This window comes from Gadus macrocephalus, chromosome 2 (assembly GCF_031168955.1).
Source record: "Gadus macrocephalus chromosome 2, ASM3116895v1".
Lineage (NCBI taxonomy): Eukaryota > Metazoa > Chordata > Actinopteri > Gadiformes > Gadidae > Gadus > Gadus macrocephalus.
This window is the reverse complement of record NC_082383.1, coordinates 19589813-19604903: the sequence shown is the minus strand read 5'-3', so window position 1 is coordinate 19604903 and position 15091 is coordinate 19589813. Positions and strand designations below refer to the sequence as shown.

The window sequence follows — 15091 nt, the reverse complement described above, 5'->3', positions numbered from 1 at the left end:
TTGACAATTCATTGGCAACGGATGAATAATGACCGCTGTCAAGGTAAACAAAATGACTTTTTGCCTTTGGTATCACTCCACACGTACTCCGGCAACTTGTCAATGTAATAAGCGGGATATGTATCAACCCAAGCGCTGTCGGTTGCTAAGCGACGACGTCAACGTCTTGGGCGGACTACTTCTCTGCTGATCAACACTATGAATGCTGGTAACAAATACAATGTAAATAAATTGTTTCATTTTGGGAAGTAGCCGTGTAATAAGCGGGATAATGTATAGAACTTCGCCGGTCATTATCGAAAAATAAGCCCCTTCATGGCGAAGCAAGACACCTCCGCTTCGCGTCGGTGTCCTGTTCGCCCTGTCGGGGCTTATTTTCTCGATAATGACCGGCGTTCTATACATTATCCCTTACATATTCTTCCATTACATTTTTAAGAAAGATGAAGCTCTAGTTTACTATACAGCTTGTTCTAGTGAAATCTGTGAACATTCATAAATTCGAAGTACAAAACAATGTTATTAAAGTGTATTCATATTTTTTACAATACAAAGCCACACACAAACTGTAATTTAAACATACAGACATGTTCCCTTCTAACATGTAGTGTTCATCATTGGCTCTGAGGGATCTCGTTGAGGGTCTTTTTCCTCCAACCTCCGCTTCTTGTCTTCGTTGGAAGCCCCCAAACTTGGTAGCTTTCTGGGCAGCTTAAGGAAATTGAGCACATCCCATGCCTCAGGGATTATGCCTTGGTCAAAAAGTAGAGCTGTCAGGTAGGAGAAAGTCAGGATGCAGGCCAAGGAGCACAGCATGCACAGAGTATTGACCGGGAAGCGCTGGACGTGAACCCCATCCTCGAAGAAGCCGCCTGGGAGATGGAGAACCGCCGGGATCCCCAAGCTGGGCCATCCACACAACAATCTCAAGACCAAACTCACCACAAAGCCTGTGAGAGACCCGTAACCATTTGCCTTGTCCAAGAAAAGCACACAGATCAGTTGAGGTAACAGGAAGCAGTAGGTCATTGATGCTCCGATGTACCAGATCACAAGCGTCCCCTTTTTGGTAAAGGTGAGTGAAGTTCCTGCAACGCCCATAACTAGCACAACAGCACGGATCACCCACTGCATCTCTCTTTGTGATGCCTAGAAAGAGAGGGGAACATTAGCCACCATTAGCTCAAAGTTCCCGTTCTGGCACCGTCAAACATACCATTTTCTCCGGTGAAACCCGAGTCCATGGGGAAACCAAGATAAAGACAATTGCAACCACATTGGATAAAATATTCAAGTTATTTTCTGCACACCTCTTTCCCTTCGTCTTTTCTGAATATCTTAAAATAATTCTAGGTTGGGAAAAACGAAACTGACACGCATTTATTACTAGTCTCAAACAAACCAAACCCTTAGCCTAAAAAGTCTACAAAGATGAAGATGGGCCTCACCTGGGGCCTCAGGATGTTCTTGTAGATGTTGTTGGAGAAGGTGGAGGCAGCAGAGAGCAAGGCCGAGTCAGTTGAGGACATCACAGCGGCCGCCACTGCACTGATGCCGATGATGCCGATGTAGGGTGGTGTGAGGTAGTTCAGAGTGATGGGGAAGATAAATGGTCCATCACCACGCTCAAACGGAGAAGGAGACCCATAGGATGTTTTGTTCCAGTCTGAGGAACACACACAGGAAGTCAGCCCACAGTGCTCCCCATTGGAAGGGTGTGGACATTCCAAGGGTAATGGGTTTGATTCCCACTGGCGGCAGTTATTTTTTTATGCCTACTTGATGCTTTTATCCAAAGATCAGATAAAAGTACAATGCAGTCAATACAGTACAATACAGTACAATACAGCTTGGTCCTCTTGCTCATGATGCCTACAGATATTAGGGTTCAAACCCGGGACCTCTCAGCTGGGGGACTAAAACCCTAGTAGCTGGAACACTATCCTTCCCCGTATATATTGATCCAAATGCATATTTACTTTTGTTAAGGATGGTACATGCATGTTCCTACCATGTGTTCCTACCATCTTCTCTTGTCGCTCTCCCACAAATCTCGAAGGTCTGACGCACAGGCCACAGTCAGAGCACAGGTTGAGAAGAAGCGAGACTACAGCCTCCCCGACACATCTACTCTGCCACTATCTGACACACAGATAGCAGACAGACCACAGACCTTGAAGAGAGACAACAGCCTGCCCGTCACCATGGACAACGCGCCTTCCCCCTTCCTCTGCACTCCCCCATCGACGATGACCTCCAGCCTCATCTCTCCCATAGCCACAACAACAACTCGAGCTCCACTGTCTCCTCCCTTTGCGATTTTCCAGCTGAATTTAAGAAACTGGAATATGTTGGCATCAAACTTGCATCTGTGTCAATGATAGCATCGCCACGTCATGGCCACAGGCTGAAACCCAAGCGGAGGGAGCCCCAGCCCCCCCCCCCCTGTACTGATAGTAGTCCTGAGTATTACTGAGATAATAAAGGGTTCAGCCGTAGACACAATATAAAGGAAGCTTCGCATAATCTGCTGTACCCAAGGTTGCCTACGTCAAAACATGGCAACTTTTGCATTCCTGCTGTAACCACTAAGAGAGTAAACAAAGGGAAACTTAGACACACTGCTAACCTCACAAATCTCATACCTATTGCCTCCAAACTAACAACAACCTTAAAGCCTATCAACAACACCATCAGGATGGGTCTACTTAATGTTAGGTCTCTTAATAACAAATAATTTCTAGTTAATGATTTTATTACCACCTCTAAACTGGATTTTATGTTTTTAACTGAAACATGGCTTGAACAAAATAACAGTGCAACCGTTCTGATAGAGCAACCCAGTCGCCAAGAAAAAACGTTGACGGTGTACGTTTCCATGAACACTGGATACGTAGCATTTCAACGTAAAATAGCGTGTTATACCTACAGTATCCACGCGTGCCGCTGTGGAGGCGGGTTTCGGGGTTTGGGTTTCACAGGTTTCGCGGCAAATTGTGGACACGATTGTTGAGGGGGGGGGGGGGGGGGGAGGTAGACTGTTGTTGACAGGGGAGGGGGGGGGGGGGAGACAGGTTTGTTGAGGGGGAGGGGGGGGGACACGTTTGTAGGGGGGGGGACACGTTAGTTGAGGGGGGGGGGACACGTTTGTTGAGGGGGGGGGGGACACACTCGACAACGAGAGTTGGTTTTTATTGAACGCTCGACAACGAGAGTTGGTTTTTATTGAACGAGACTTCAACACGGAACAGCTGCCCGAAACAATGGTCACGTCACTCTCGGTGACGGTGTCGACAACAATGAACACACGAACAATGAACATGTTAATAGAACAACACACAACCACATAACATCCCGAACCCATTAACCCCACTTAATCCTAACAACAAAACAAGTTAACAAAAGCCCCTTTTGTCAACTGACAACCCCAATTCCCAGAATCCCCCGTGGCTCCGGAACACGGCGTCCACACCCGTTGTCGAACGTTTTCTTCTCCATTCGAAATTAATGGGGGAATAGCACCAACAGGGGGCCATACGTTCTCCTAGCATTTGGTGAAATTGTTACGTAGCCTATATTAGTCTTTATTATCTGAATGGGAAATGCAATATTTTAGGACAGATACACCATTAAACGCGTTTCTAATGACATTTCTAGCGAGAAATGTACATTTTCCTTACATAATCTTCAGTCAGTGAATGTGTATGATCTTTATTAATCTTTATTATCTGAATGGGAAATGCAATATTTTAGGACCGATTCACCATTAAACGTGTTTCTAATAACATTTCTAGAGAGAAATATACTTTTTACTTGCATAATCTTCAGTCAGTGATTGTGTCTGATCTTTAGTTTTATAGTTATTCATTCATTATCATTCAACTTCAACATGTGTTATTACAGTATAGAGTGTTGGAGGGATGACGTATGTTGGCCAACCCGGAAGTGAGCGTCGCCCTGGGTTCCCTTGACAAAAAGACAACAGATTTTTCCATTGGATTTTGGATTATTGCAGGGAGTGTTTCTCTGAATATTCCATGCTACACAGAACGAAATGTAAACCCATGCAAATAAAGACTTCATGGTCATAATAATTTAAATATCATTATTCTCCTCAGTGTGTAGGGTGGTATTCTCTTTTTTTCAACGGGGCTGCATCCAGTCACTTGACCGTCATGGTTGCTATGGTGGTTGCTATCGACCGCCCCCTCTAATCCTTACATGGCTCTAAAAACCACGCGGCAAAGGAGCTGCCGTCAATTGTGTTGTTTTTGTCGTAAACTGGGGTCCGACGGACCCCTGCAGTTTAGACTTCTTCTATAACCTATTTTTTAAAGTAAAACACCAAGCTCATTGATTTAACGAGGCAGGGTTATTTGAAACAATTTATTAAATAAATATTTGTGAGAGGTCATTCCTTCTCCTGAGTTTGCTTCCTATTTATGTCTAGTGTACAACTACTGTCCACAAGCATCACCCCCCCCCCTCCCCATATGGATTTGGAGAATTGTTGCCACGTCCCAGTGGTGGAGGTATCATATATATGAAAGAGGGCATTCAATTCTACTACAATGATCAATTAGGAGGCCGAAGCCCTAAAGGAAGTGATGAAATAGGTGACCTGGTCGACAACATTTAAGTAAGCTGTTACTTGAGGTCTCTTATATATCAAAGGGGGTCTCAAAGGACGCATACGCTTCAACCTGTGGCTCCAGCCTACAGGAAATGACTCAGCAAGTGCTCCATCTCGTTGCACCTGCACCCAGCGGCTCGCTTGCAAGATTTTGGCCTGAAGTTCTTCCCAGACCTACACCGTAGCCATCCAACCTGCATATCTGAGAATCAGGCCTCTCTTTAATAATGACAAAAAGTTATGAGAGAAATACACATTAACTTTTGTCTCATAAGCGGCGTGGTGCCGTCTCCTTTTGACCTTTTCGCCGTGTTCCGGAGCCGCGGGGGATTCTGGGAATTGGGGTTGTCAGTTGACAAAAGGGGCTTTTGTTAACTTGTTTTGTTGTTAGGATTAAGTGGGGTTGATGGGTTCGGGATGTTATGTGGTTGTGTGTTGTTCTATTAACATGTTCATTGTTCGTGTGTTCATTGTTGTCGACACCGTCACCTAGAGTGACGTGACCATCGTTTCCAGCAGCTGTTCCGTGTTGAAGTCACGTTCAATAAAAACCAACTCTCGTTGTCGAGTGTTCAATAAAAACCAACTCTCGTTGTCGAGCGTCCCCCCCCCCCTCAACAAACGTGTCCCCCCCCCCCTCAACAAACGTGTCATCCCCCCCAACAAACGTGTCTCCCCCCCTCAACTAACGTGTTCCCCCCCCCCCTACAAACGTGTCCCCCCCCCCCCTCAACAAACGTGTCTTCCCCCCCTCCCCTGTCAACAACAGTCTACCTCCCCCCCCCCCAACAATCGCGTCCACAATTTGCCGCGAAACCCGTGAAACCCAAACCCCGAAATCCGCCTCCACAGCGGCACGCGTGGATACTGTAGGTATAACACGCTATTTTACGTTGAAATGCTACGTATCCAGTGTTCATGGAAACGTACACCGTCAACGTTTTTTCTTGGCGACTGGGTTGCATGTCGATGGCAGAAGGGACATTATCATCCGTTGCTTAGTTGAGTATCTTGGAGAGAGTGGAGAGGAGCTGATCATCAAAGACTATCAGGTATCTGATGATAATCATGACCATTAGGGCTGTAACGATACACAAATTCATGATTCGGTTTGTATCAGGATTTTTGACCCACGGTTCGATACATCCCACGATTCTTTTAAATTTAAAAAGCATTTTATTTAAACACTTAAATACCAATTATCTTAATGTAACATTTAATAACAAATAATTTGGAACACTGAACAGATTTGAACCGAAAGAATACTATCAAAGTATAGCTAAATTAATAAAGAAATAACCAAAGATTGCAGTTGGAGGTCTGGAGGATGCTTTTTGCTGGTAGGCATAATAGGGCCCCTTTAACTGTTTGGTTGGTTTATTCAAATATCCTTATTAGCGCTTCTTATTAGGCTATGTAGCTTAAATAATGACATAATCAGGCCGTATAGAATGCAACATGTTTAATAGCCTAACTTTCAATAGATGAGGAAAAACATGAACGTCGCAATAACGAGGCATAGTGTTACGAGTAGAATGTGTGTGCGGGAGAATGGCAGTGTGCGTATGCGTGTGTGAGTGACGTCAGCGAGTGAGTGGACGAGCGAGGAGAGCGAGCGGTAGCGCGTGTGTCTAGTGAAGAAGCGAACGAGTCCGGTAGAATAAAGGCCGCCCTACCCATCCTGTCAATAATCGGTGGCCGCTTCATTCCGACCTATAAGCAGACAAACTGCCAGTCAAATCACACAAAACAATAGAGACAGGATCACACAGGCAATTTTTTTCGCGCTTGGCCCACTCTGGATAAATGTAGTTCATATCGCATATGAGGACTTCGACGGCTGTGGAGAAATGCAATCCTCCGTAGCCACGGAGAGCTGTGATCACAGAGAGGGCATCTCGTCACATATTTACGGCATCGATAGGAGGGGGCACTGTCAGCAGACTATTATTTAGACAAATTATTAGCAAATTTCAATCGGACAATTTCGGCAGCCACCGCGACAGTCACACAAATGCAATGAAGAATAAAGAATAAATAAACAACCTGGCGGCAGCAGCGTTGTAACTAGCCATGCACACAATTACAAAACGTAATTGGCCTGCCCCTCACCTCATTGGCCCAGGCTTCAATCAATCATGATAAAGGGCAGATCTGCCAGTTTAACTTGCATTAACTTGAATTGACGTTAATATGGCCTGCATTGAAGTTAACGTGGCCTGCTACGTTAGACGCGAGTTTGGCATGAATAAAAAAATAAATAAAAGGCTTCAGGCCACCGGGCATATGCCCGCCATGCCCTATGCCCAGTCCAGCGGTGCGTGTCAGTCATCATCAAGTGTGACAAACGCTTGCCTCCTGCTCATGGGTGTCATCTATGCTGTAAACTTAATTTACCCACTTAATCTGAAATATACGTTTGAAGTATTTCAGAAGCTGTTTCTTGAGCTTGACGTCATTACAATGTCACCAAAGGTCCAGTTTCTCCACAATAAACTTTTAGCGTGAGTGTTCCAGTGCTATTTGTGCTTTTGTCCAGCACAAACAATCTCTTTACTTTTTGTCATTTTTCTGACTGAAATTTCAAGTGTTGCTTAGTTTTTACGTTATTTCTGTCCTGAACATCCTGAGAATGTCTGCAAAGGTAGCCATTGCAGTTTATGTATGCATTATTTGCTGTTCTGAAAAGTCAACTGTAACACTCTATTCGTTTGTATGCTGGAATATCAGTCCTAAAGTCAGTTGGTGCTTTGTCATTCCGCATTGAATTTTTCAAATCCTAAACTGCTTTACTTTTGAGCTTTTGTGTGTGTGTGTGTGTGTGTGTGTGTGTGTGTACACTGTTTTCATATTTGCTAGCAGGAAGTTCTGTGTGGTTATGTTATGTATTTTAAATACATCTATGCCATTTCAAATGTGAAATAAAAGTGTATTTCAAACATCCCTTAAGCTGCAAATATTTGTTTCTGGAAAATATTGAATTATTAGAATAGTACAAATATTTACTCAATTCAATTAATATTAACTAATACATTCATAATAAATATTACTTAATAATTACATAAAATATAAGAAAGAAAAGATGAGTAAGAAACACAAAGAATCATGAGCAACGTTTACTTGGGTTTTGTAATTAGATGCAATGGTAATCTGAGTGAAAGTTACAATCCATAGGAGAGTATTGTCAGTGCAATTTACTTGTGAATTTTTCATAAAAAATAAGTGGTTCTAGTAAGTAAATATTACTTAGAAATAGCCTGAGTAAAGATTACAAGCACTTTCTGTGTGGAAAAATATGCCTTAGTTTTTTTAAGTAAATGTCACTCCAAATTTCTTTCAGTTACTCTCTGCCAGTGACGTCAGGTCACACTCCACACTGATTGGCTATCACGGCTAAGCGTCACGCTTTGGAGCGTTGAAAGTTAAATTTTCTGAACTCCGGGCGTTGGGCACGTTACTGCGTTTACGTGCGTAATTACGTGCAACGCTTCAACGCTTCAACGCGTGTAACGCGCCTAGACCAATGGTTCCCTATGCAAAAATGACGATTTTCGACGCCGCTAACGCGAGTAACGCGGTTGGTGTGGCCGTACCTTAACGCAACGCTTCAACGCGTCTACGCGCCTATACCAATGGTACCCTATGCAAGAATGCCGATTTTCGACGCCCCAAACACGAGTAACGCGGTTGGTGTGGCTGTACCTTAATGCTACTAGACCTCAGTGCTGCGTTCGACAGACCATACAATACTTTTGGACAGGTTAGAAAACTGGGTGGGGCTTTCAGGCACAGTCTTAAATTGGTTCAGGTCCTATCTACAAAATAGGAACTACTTTGTTTCCATTGGCGACTTTGTATCAGAATCAAGCAACGTGACATGTGGAGTCCCACAAGATTCAATCTTAGGACCCTCTTTATTAGGGATGGGAATCGAGAACCGGTTCTTGTTCAGAACTGGTGCCGAGTAAACCGATTCCTTGTAATCATTAGCAAGCCTGCTTAACGATTCCGCTTATCGGTTCCGGTCGCGGCAAATGCGTCATGACGTCACACACACGCTGCTTTGTTTCGGTTCAGAACGCAGCAAACATGGCGCCGCCGAGGAAGAAGCGCATTGTGCGTTCACACCAAACGCGACGGGGCGACAAGATCCCATACAAAGTGAACGTAGAGACGTGAGAAAACCGGCGACAAGTTTTTGTCGTGATGACAGCCAATCAGCGTTCAACAGCGTGACAACTGAGTGACATGTGTAACGTAACAGCCAATCAGCGTTCAACCGTCAAACTCATTGCAGTGCAGTCCAGGGTGAACTACAGCATGGAGGAGAAAGTGATTGTTGCAGTTTGCGACTCCCGGAGCTCTATATATAATTGTGTATATATAGTATCACGGCCAACAGCTCTGTGCGCTGTAGCGCGGGGAGCTCTCATAGGGATTGGGCTTCTCGGGGTTTGTTTACCGGCGTTGCTATGGTTTCCGGTCTTGTGTGTTCCAACGGTTTATTAGGTAGGCCCATCTAATAAATCTCTGTCTAATCAATACTTCATTTTGTTTATATCAGTTGAATTTTGTTACAAGTTGAATGCAAATGAGCACTGTTAGCATTCCAAAAGGCACAAGCTCTTACTTGACTGTTTTCAGTCTGTGTTTTTAGTTTTATGGGACATAATGAAGGCATTTCTGCTTAAAAAGCCAGACATATATTTTTTTGTCCAGACCAATTAATTTGAAAATGTACAATTTCCTAATACTAGACGCACTTCTGATCAGATATTGTGATATAGTGAATTAGTGAAATAGTGAAATTCTTATCAATTCCCATCCCTACTCTTTATTCAACATCTACATGCTCCAACTAGGGCAAATCATGCAAAATAACAATATTGACCATCATTGCTATGCTGGTGACATGCAAATCTATGTATCGCTATCACCAAATGACTATCGGCCCATGTGCCAGTGCATTGAGCAAGTGAAAGACTGGATGTGCCAAAATCTCCTTCAACTAAATGAGGACAAAACAGAGATAATTGTATTTGGTGCTAAAACGGAAAGGCTTAAAGTAACCAAACACCTTCACTCTCTGTCCCTGATAACCTCAATCAAAGCCAGAAATCTAGGGTTTATCATGGATTCTGATTTACATTTCGACAGTAACATCAAATCAGTTACAATATCTGCATATTATCACCTTCAAAATGTAGCAAGACTTAGAGGGCCCATGACCACTGAAGACTTACAAAAACTTGTACATGCCTTTATCACTAATAAGCTTGATTACTGCAATGGTATCCTTACAGGTCCCAAAACAAACTCTAAGGAAGCTTCAGCTTGTTCAGAATGCTGCTGCTAGAGTTCTAACAAAGACCAAAAAATTTGAACACATTGCACCAATTCTTAAATCGTTACATTGGCTTCCTGTAGGTCAGAGAATTGATTTTAAAATCATGTTGCTAACCAATAAATCCCTACATGGTTTAGGCCCAAAATATTTAACTGATATGCTTCGACTACATAAGCCTTCTAGAACACTAAGATCTTCTGAGACCAATCTGTTAATCATCCTCAGAGTAAACACGAAACATGGGAAAGCAGGACTTAGTTACTATGCAATAAATAAATAAACTCTCTGAGGATTTAAGACTTGCCTCAACTCTGAGCACCTTTAAAACAAGATTGAAGACTTTTGTTTGCTTTAGCTTTCTGCTAAATCTTAAATACATTGCACTTTCTAAAAAGCTTTTTTTTAACTTTGCCTTTATTTTCTATTTTATTACGAAAATGCCTTTTTAACTTTCCCTTTATTTTCTATTTTTACCAGAAAGATACATGATCTGATACCAGAGAGAAAGGATAAGGGTTTGAGACCCAATTTCTGTCTGGGTAAGTGTCCTAGAATCTGGGTTGGAGTCCCAGAGAAAGGACCAAGTTCCATTAGGTCGGGTTGGAGTCCCAGAGAAAGACCCGAGTTCTGTCTGGGTTAGTGTCCCGACGTCTGTCTGGGTTGGAGTCCCAGAATAAGGCCTTTGGTTTGTGGTTAGAGTCCCTACGTGTGTCTGGGTTAGTGTCCTAGAATCTGGGTTAGAGTCCTAGAATAGAGTCCGGGTTGGAGTCCCAGAGAAAGTACCAAGTTCCTTTAGGTCGGGTTGGAGTACCGACGTGGGTACCAGAGAGACTGTTGATCTGATCTTAAATACATTGCACTTTCTAATTTACTCATTTCTTTGCATACGTTTTCTTTTACTTACTAAAATGCCTTTTTAACTTTCCCTTTATTTTCTATTTTTACCAGAAAGATACATGATCTGATACCAGAGAGAATGGATAAGGGTTTGAGACCCAAGTTCTGTCTGGGTTAGAGTCCTAGAATCTGGGTTGGAGTCCCAGAGAAAGGACCAAGTTCCATTAGGTCGGGTTGGAGTCCCAGAGAAAGACCTGAGTTCTGTCTGGGTTAGAGTCCCGACGTCTGTCTGGGTTGGAGTCCCAGAATAAGGCCTTTGGTTCGTGGTTAGAGTTCCAACGTGTGTCTGGGTTAGAGTCCTAGAATCTGGGTTAGAATCTTAGAATAGAGCCCTAGCCTAGAATAGAAATTGACTAGAATCCGGGTTGGAGTCCCAGAGAAAGTACCAAGTTCCTTTAGGTCGGGTTGGAGTCCCGACATGGGTACCAAATTCCTTTAGGTCGGGTTGGAGTCCCGACATGGGTACCAGAGAGACTGTTGATCTGATCTTAAATATATTGCACTTTCTATTTTACTAATTTCTTTGCATATTTTTTCTTTTCCTTATCCATTATTTTATTTTATTGTATGACAATGTTTATATGTGAAGCACTTTGAGTCTGCCTTGTGTATGAAAAGTGCTATATAAATAAAGTTGCCTTCCCCTGCCTAAAATAGAGTTACCTGCAGTGACAGCCACTCCTCCAATTATGGCCGGAGGGATGGCAAAGACGACGAAGGCTACGGCAGCAGCATAACAGCTGAGTTTAGCTGTGAGGGAGGAACTTGCGGACAAGATCCTCTGATGAATGGGTTGACTGGCTAAAAACCCAAAAGCCTGGAAGACAACAAACAATCCGTCTCAGGACATGTAGGATATACAGATCATACAAGAGGATCATTATAAGTGATGATGGGATACTGTTAGGTGTTAGTCATATAATGCTTAATGATACATAAGACTAGACCGGGTAGCCCCGCCCATTTTGCCGGCGATTTGAGTTCGCCCTGCAGAAGGGTCTGGAGATTCCGATACGTTTTTGCGGGAGCCAATCAGCAAGCTGGCTTTCCCCCCTGGCATGCTAATGGCTGGTTTAACACAATGACGACAGGGAATCGACTGCAAGAACCCAATTGCGCGCACACAGTCATTTGAACTAGGCCCATTGATCACGCCTCTTTTGCTGAAGAAAATGACAGCAGCTTCCCCAGATCAACGTGCAATTTAAGATTGAGCTTGGTCTGGCAATAGCCAGGCTAACATAAGACAGCTCTTCGTTCTTTGGCTGTGGTGGAAGCGTCAGATAGACATAGTTGTACATCTTGGCCAATACGTTGATTACTAGGTCATGTTAAATAATAATTGTCCCCCGGAATTTTTCCCATCACCTCTAGACTAAATAACTAATAAGAATCACAATGCCAACTGTACCAAATGATTGAACCATTTTTTTCAATCCCTTGTTCAAAGAAAATACATATACAATTTGTAAGTAAGATTCAGTTTCTACATCGACAACCATTAACTAATGAATGGCACAATATTTACGTTTCCAAACATGTTTTTCAAGACACCATGACAGAAATTTGGTGTTTCCATTTGTGTTACAATTATTTATAACACAAATGGAATTATTATTATTATTATTATTATTATTTATTTTTCAAATGCTTTAAAAAGAAAAAGTGGCAATGTTTTAATTGGCTTTGCGGTGCATTCACCAATCTTGGATGTTGGAAAAACAACCAAGAAGACAGCTTGAACACCTTTCTCTGGGAACAAACATGACAGACACAATACCCTTGTGTTAGATACAGCCCCAGCTGTGGAACTGGGAACAAGTTGAGCATATAGTGATGGCCTCCACATAACAGAGTAATAACAAGTAAAAGTCAGAGTATACATAATAACTGTAATTAACAGTATTACATTACATCTTGTTTCATCGTCAATCTAACTCCACACTTGAACAATGTCTAACATCTTGTGGTCGGTAAACCACTGCCATATTTGCCGAGGCCATCAGTTGATTAACCAAAACATTTGAACACAATAACGTGAGCTAGAAAGTTAGCTGAAGCCTGCAGCTGATTAACACTTTAAGATTAGTTAGTTTTCACACTGGGTGTACAGCTCAGCAACAACCAATAAATTATTTCATGCAACAATCACACAAGTAACGGCTGAATGCAAACGCGCTGTTTGGTATTTCAGGACACATTTTTTCTGAGGGAAATAGGACTCCCCTTTTGTGCACTTCGAGTTCGATTCAGGAACAAATAGCCCCTTTCAGAATTTAAAAGAACAGACTCCATTTGATTTTGTGCTGTTGAAACGATTCTGAAAAATTATCGTATCTGAGTCACATTTGTTTGCAATTTTTGAGCAAAAATATCTGGACACTTTTTCTGCCAGTGTGAAAGGGCCTAAGAAGAACATGTTATTTCAGTAGTACAACATTTATAAATGTTTTTGTGGTTTGGGGGGAGCTCGTTCCTGCAGCTTACCACGAATAGAAAGGTGTCAACCTTCATCACAATGGAGTCTTCCTCCCAGGTCCCGAGCCACGGGGGGGAACCGGTGCTGTTGAGGTCGAGTGTTGTGTTTGAGACACTAGACGCTGCAGGGCTCATCATCACAAAGGGAACACACAGCCACTGTAGAAATACACAAAATAACAGACTATCATTGTAGACCCACACAATACAACAGACCGGCAGATAATACAATTTTGTGGATTCTTGAAAAGTTAAGAGAGACAGCTTGACCCCAAATGTAACCCATTTTCTTATAAACTAATCCTTGAGGTGGATTTTTCATTGCCAAGCATTGTTCCAATATGCAATAAAAAGGATAGTAAGAGTTTTGCGATGTTCATTTATTCAAATACCTCAGTGAACCCCGGGCAGACCCGATCAGCCTAACACTGAAAATAAATGGAATAGAGCTGGCAATGGAGGTGGACACGGGTGCCTCAGTTTCGTTGATGAGTCAAACTAAACCTGAGTCAAACCTACTCCAGGTTGTGGTGCTCTGGAAAAGCACCTGCTCTGAGAAAAGCTGACATCAGTCAGATGATTGGGAATTCCATCTGTACCTTTATGGATGTTAGCCAAAGTGCTACAGATTTAACTAGACAGTTCAGGATTCTAGACTGACAGTGCTTACTTAAAGTACATCAAGAATGAAACCAAATGATTCAGAGACATTCATTGTCAATCGAAACAGTGCCATCAGGGAAGTATCAGATGTCAAGCAGTGGTGATACATCAACACCAAGGATTATCCAGCTGATTCAGCGTCCTGTGGTCAAACTGCTGAACCTCTCCAAGGTTGTCATTGCTGGAGAAAAGGCTCGGTCTTTCAGCAATGAGCAGAACAAGAGTTGCCCAATTTACCTCTAATAGCAATGTCAATTATTCTGGATGATTAAAATAAAAAATAATAGATTAGTAAATACATTAGTGAAAGAACAGCACAAAAGCCTGATTGTTCTAACCCGCTACTACTAATCTTGGAACAGCATTATTATAGCTGTCGCCTAAAAAGGCGATGTCTGAAAAGAAAATAAGTTCTTAAAGCAGTCAAATCAAAGCAAGCAGGATTGACTTGGAGAAACACTATAAAATATAACCGCAAGCGGTGATTAACGGGGTCCGAGCAAAATGAAAAGTCAAGAGCTCACTAATGGAAGATATATAAATATGACATAATTATGAAGGAAAGATGTTGATGTTCTCCTTAATGCCATACTGTGCCTCAGCTTTCAGGTGAGTGGGCTGCAGAGCAATGGCCGAATCTCATGTTCAACATGTTCATAATTGTCTAATCGGGATTCAAACTAAGGATCACCAATACAAGGACTTATCCCATTGAGCGACTGACAAACCTGAAATACCTCATTCACAACGATGAAAATGTCTATTGATAGAAGAAGTTCCCCTTAATGCCATACTGTGTCTTGGCATTCAGATTCTTGGAAACTAATGATTCAGAATGTTGATTGCCTGATGAATTTCAGGTGCTGTTCAAAGTTGTGTTTCTCAAATGAGTGGCAATGACAGAATGTTATGTTCAGCTTGTTCATAATGCTCTAATCAGGATTCGAAAACTCAACCTAAGGATCACCAGTACAATGCATTATCCCATTGTTACCAGGCTGGCCTTGCGGCGGTGGAAGGATTGGAGGCAGTGCGACCGATGTTAGCAAGGCCGTTGGCATGAATTTATTCAG

General features: G+C 42.6%; 1 protein-coding gene across 1 annotated transcript in view; it reads right to left on the bottom strand.

The window, feature by feature from the left end:
* Positions 1–239: 239 nt before the first annotated feature.
* LOC132452096 (high-affinity choline transporter 1-like) overlaps positions 240–15091 on the bottom strand; it is a 29440-nt gene continuing 14588 nt past the window's right edge. The window contains exons 5-8 of the mRNA XM_060044481.1: positions 13365–13514; positions 11541–11694; positions 1449–1666; positions 240–1149 (exon numbers count right to left, since the gene is read on the bottom strand). Of these exons, the coding sequence (XP_059900464.1) occupies positions 598–1149; positions 1449–1666; positions 11541–11694; positions 13365–13514 (1074 nt within the window). The 3' untranslated portion in view covers positions 240–597. The remainder of the gene's footprint in view (positions 1150–1448; positions 1667–11540; positions 11695–13364; positions 13515–15091) is intronic.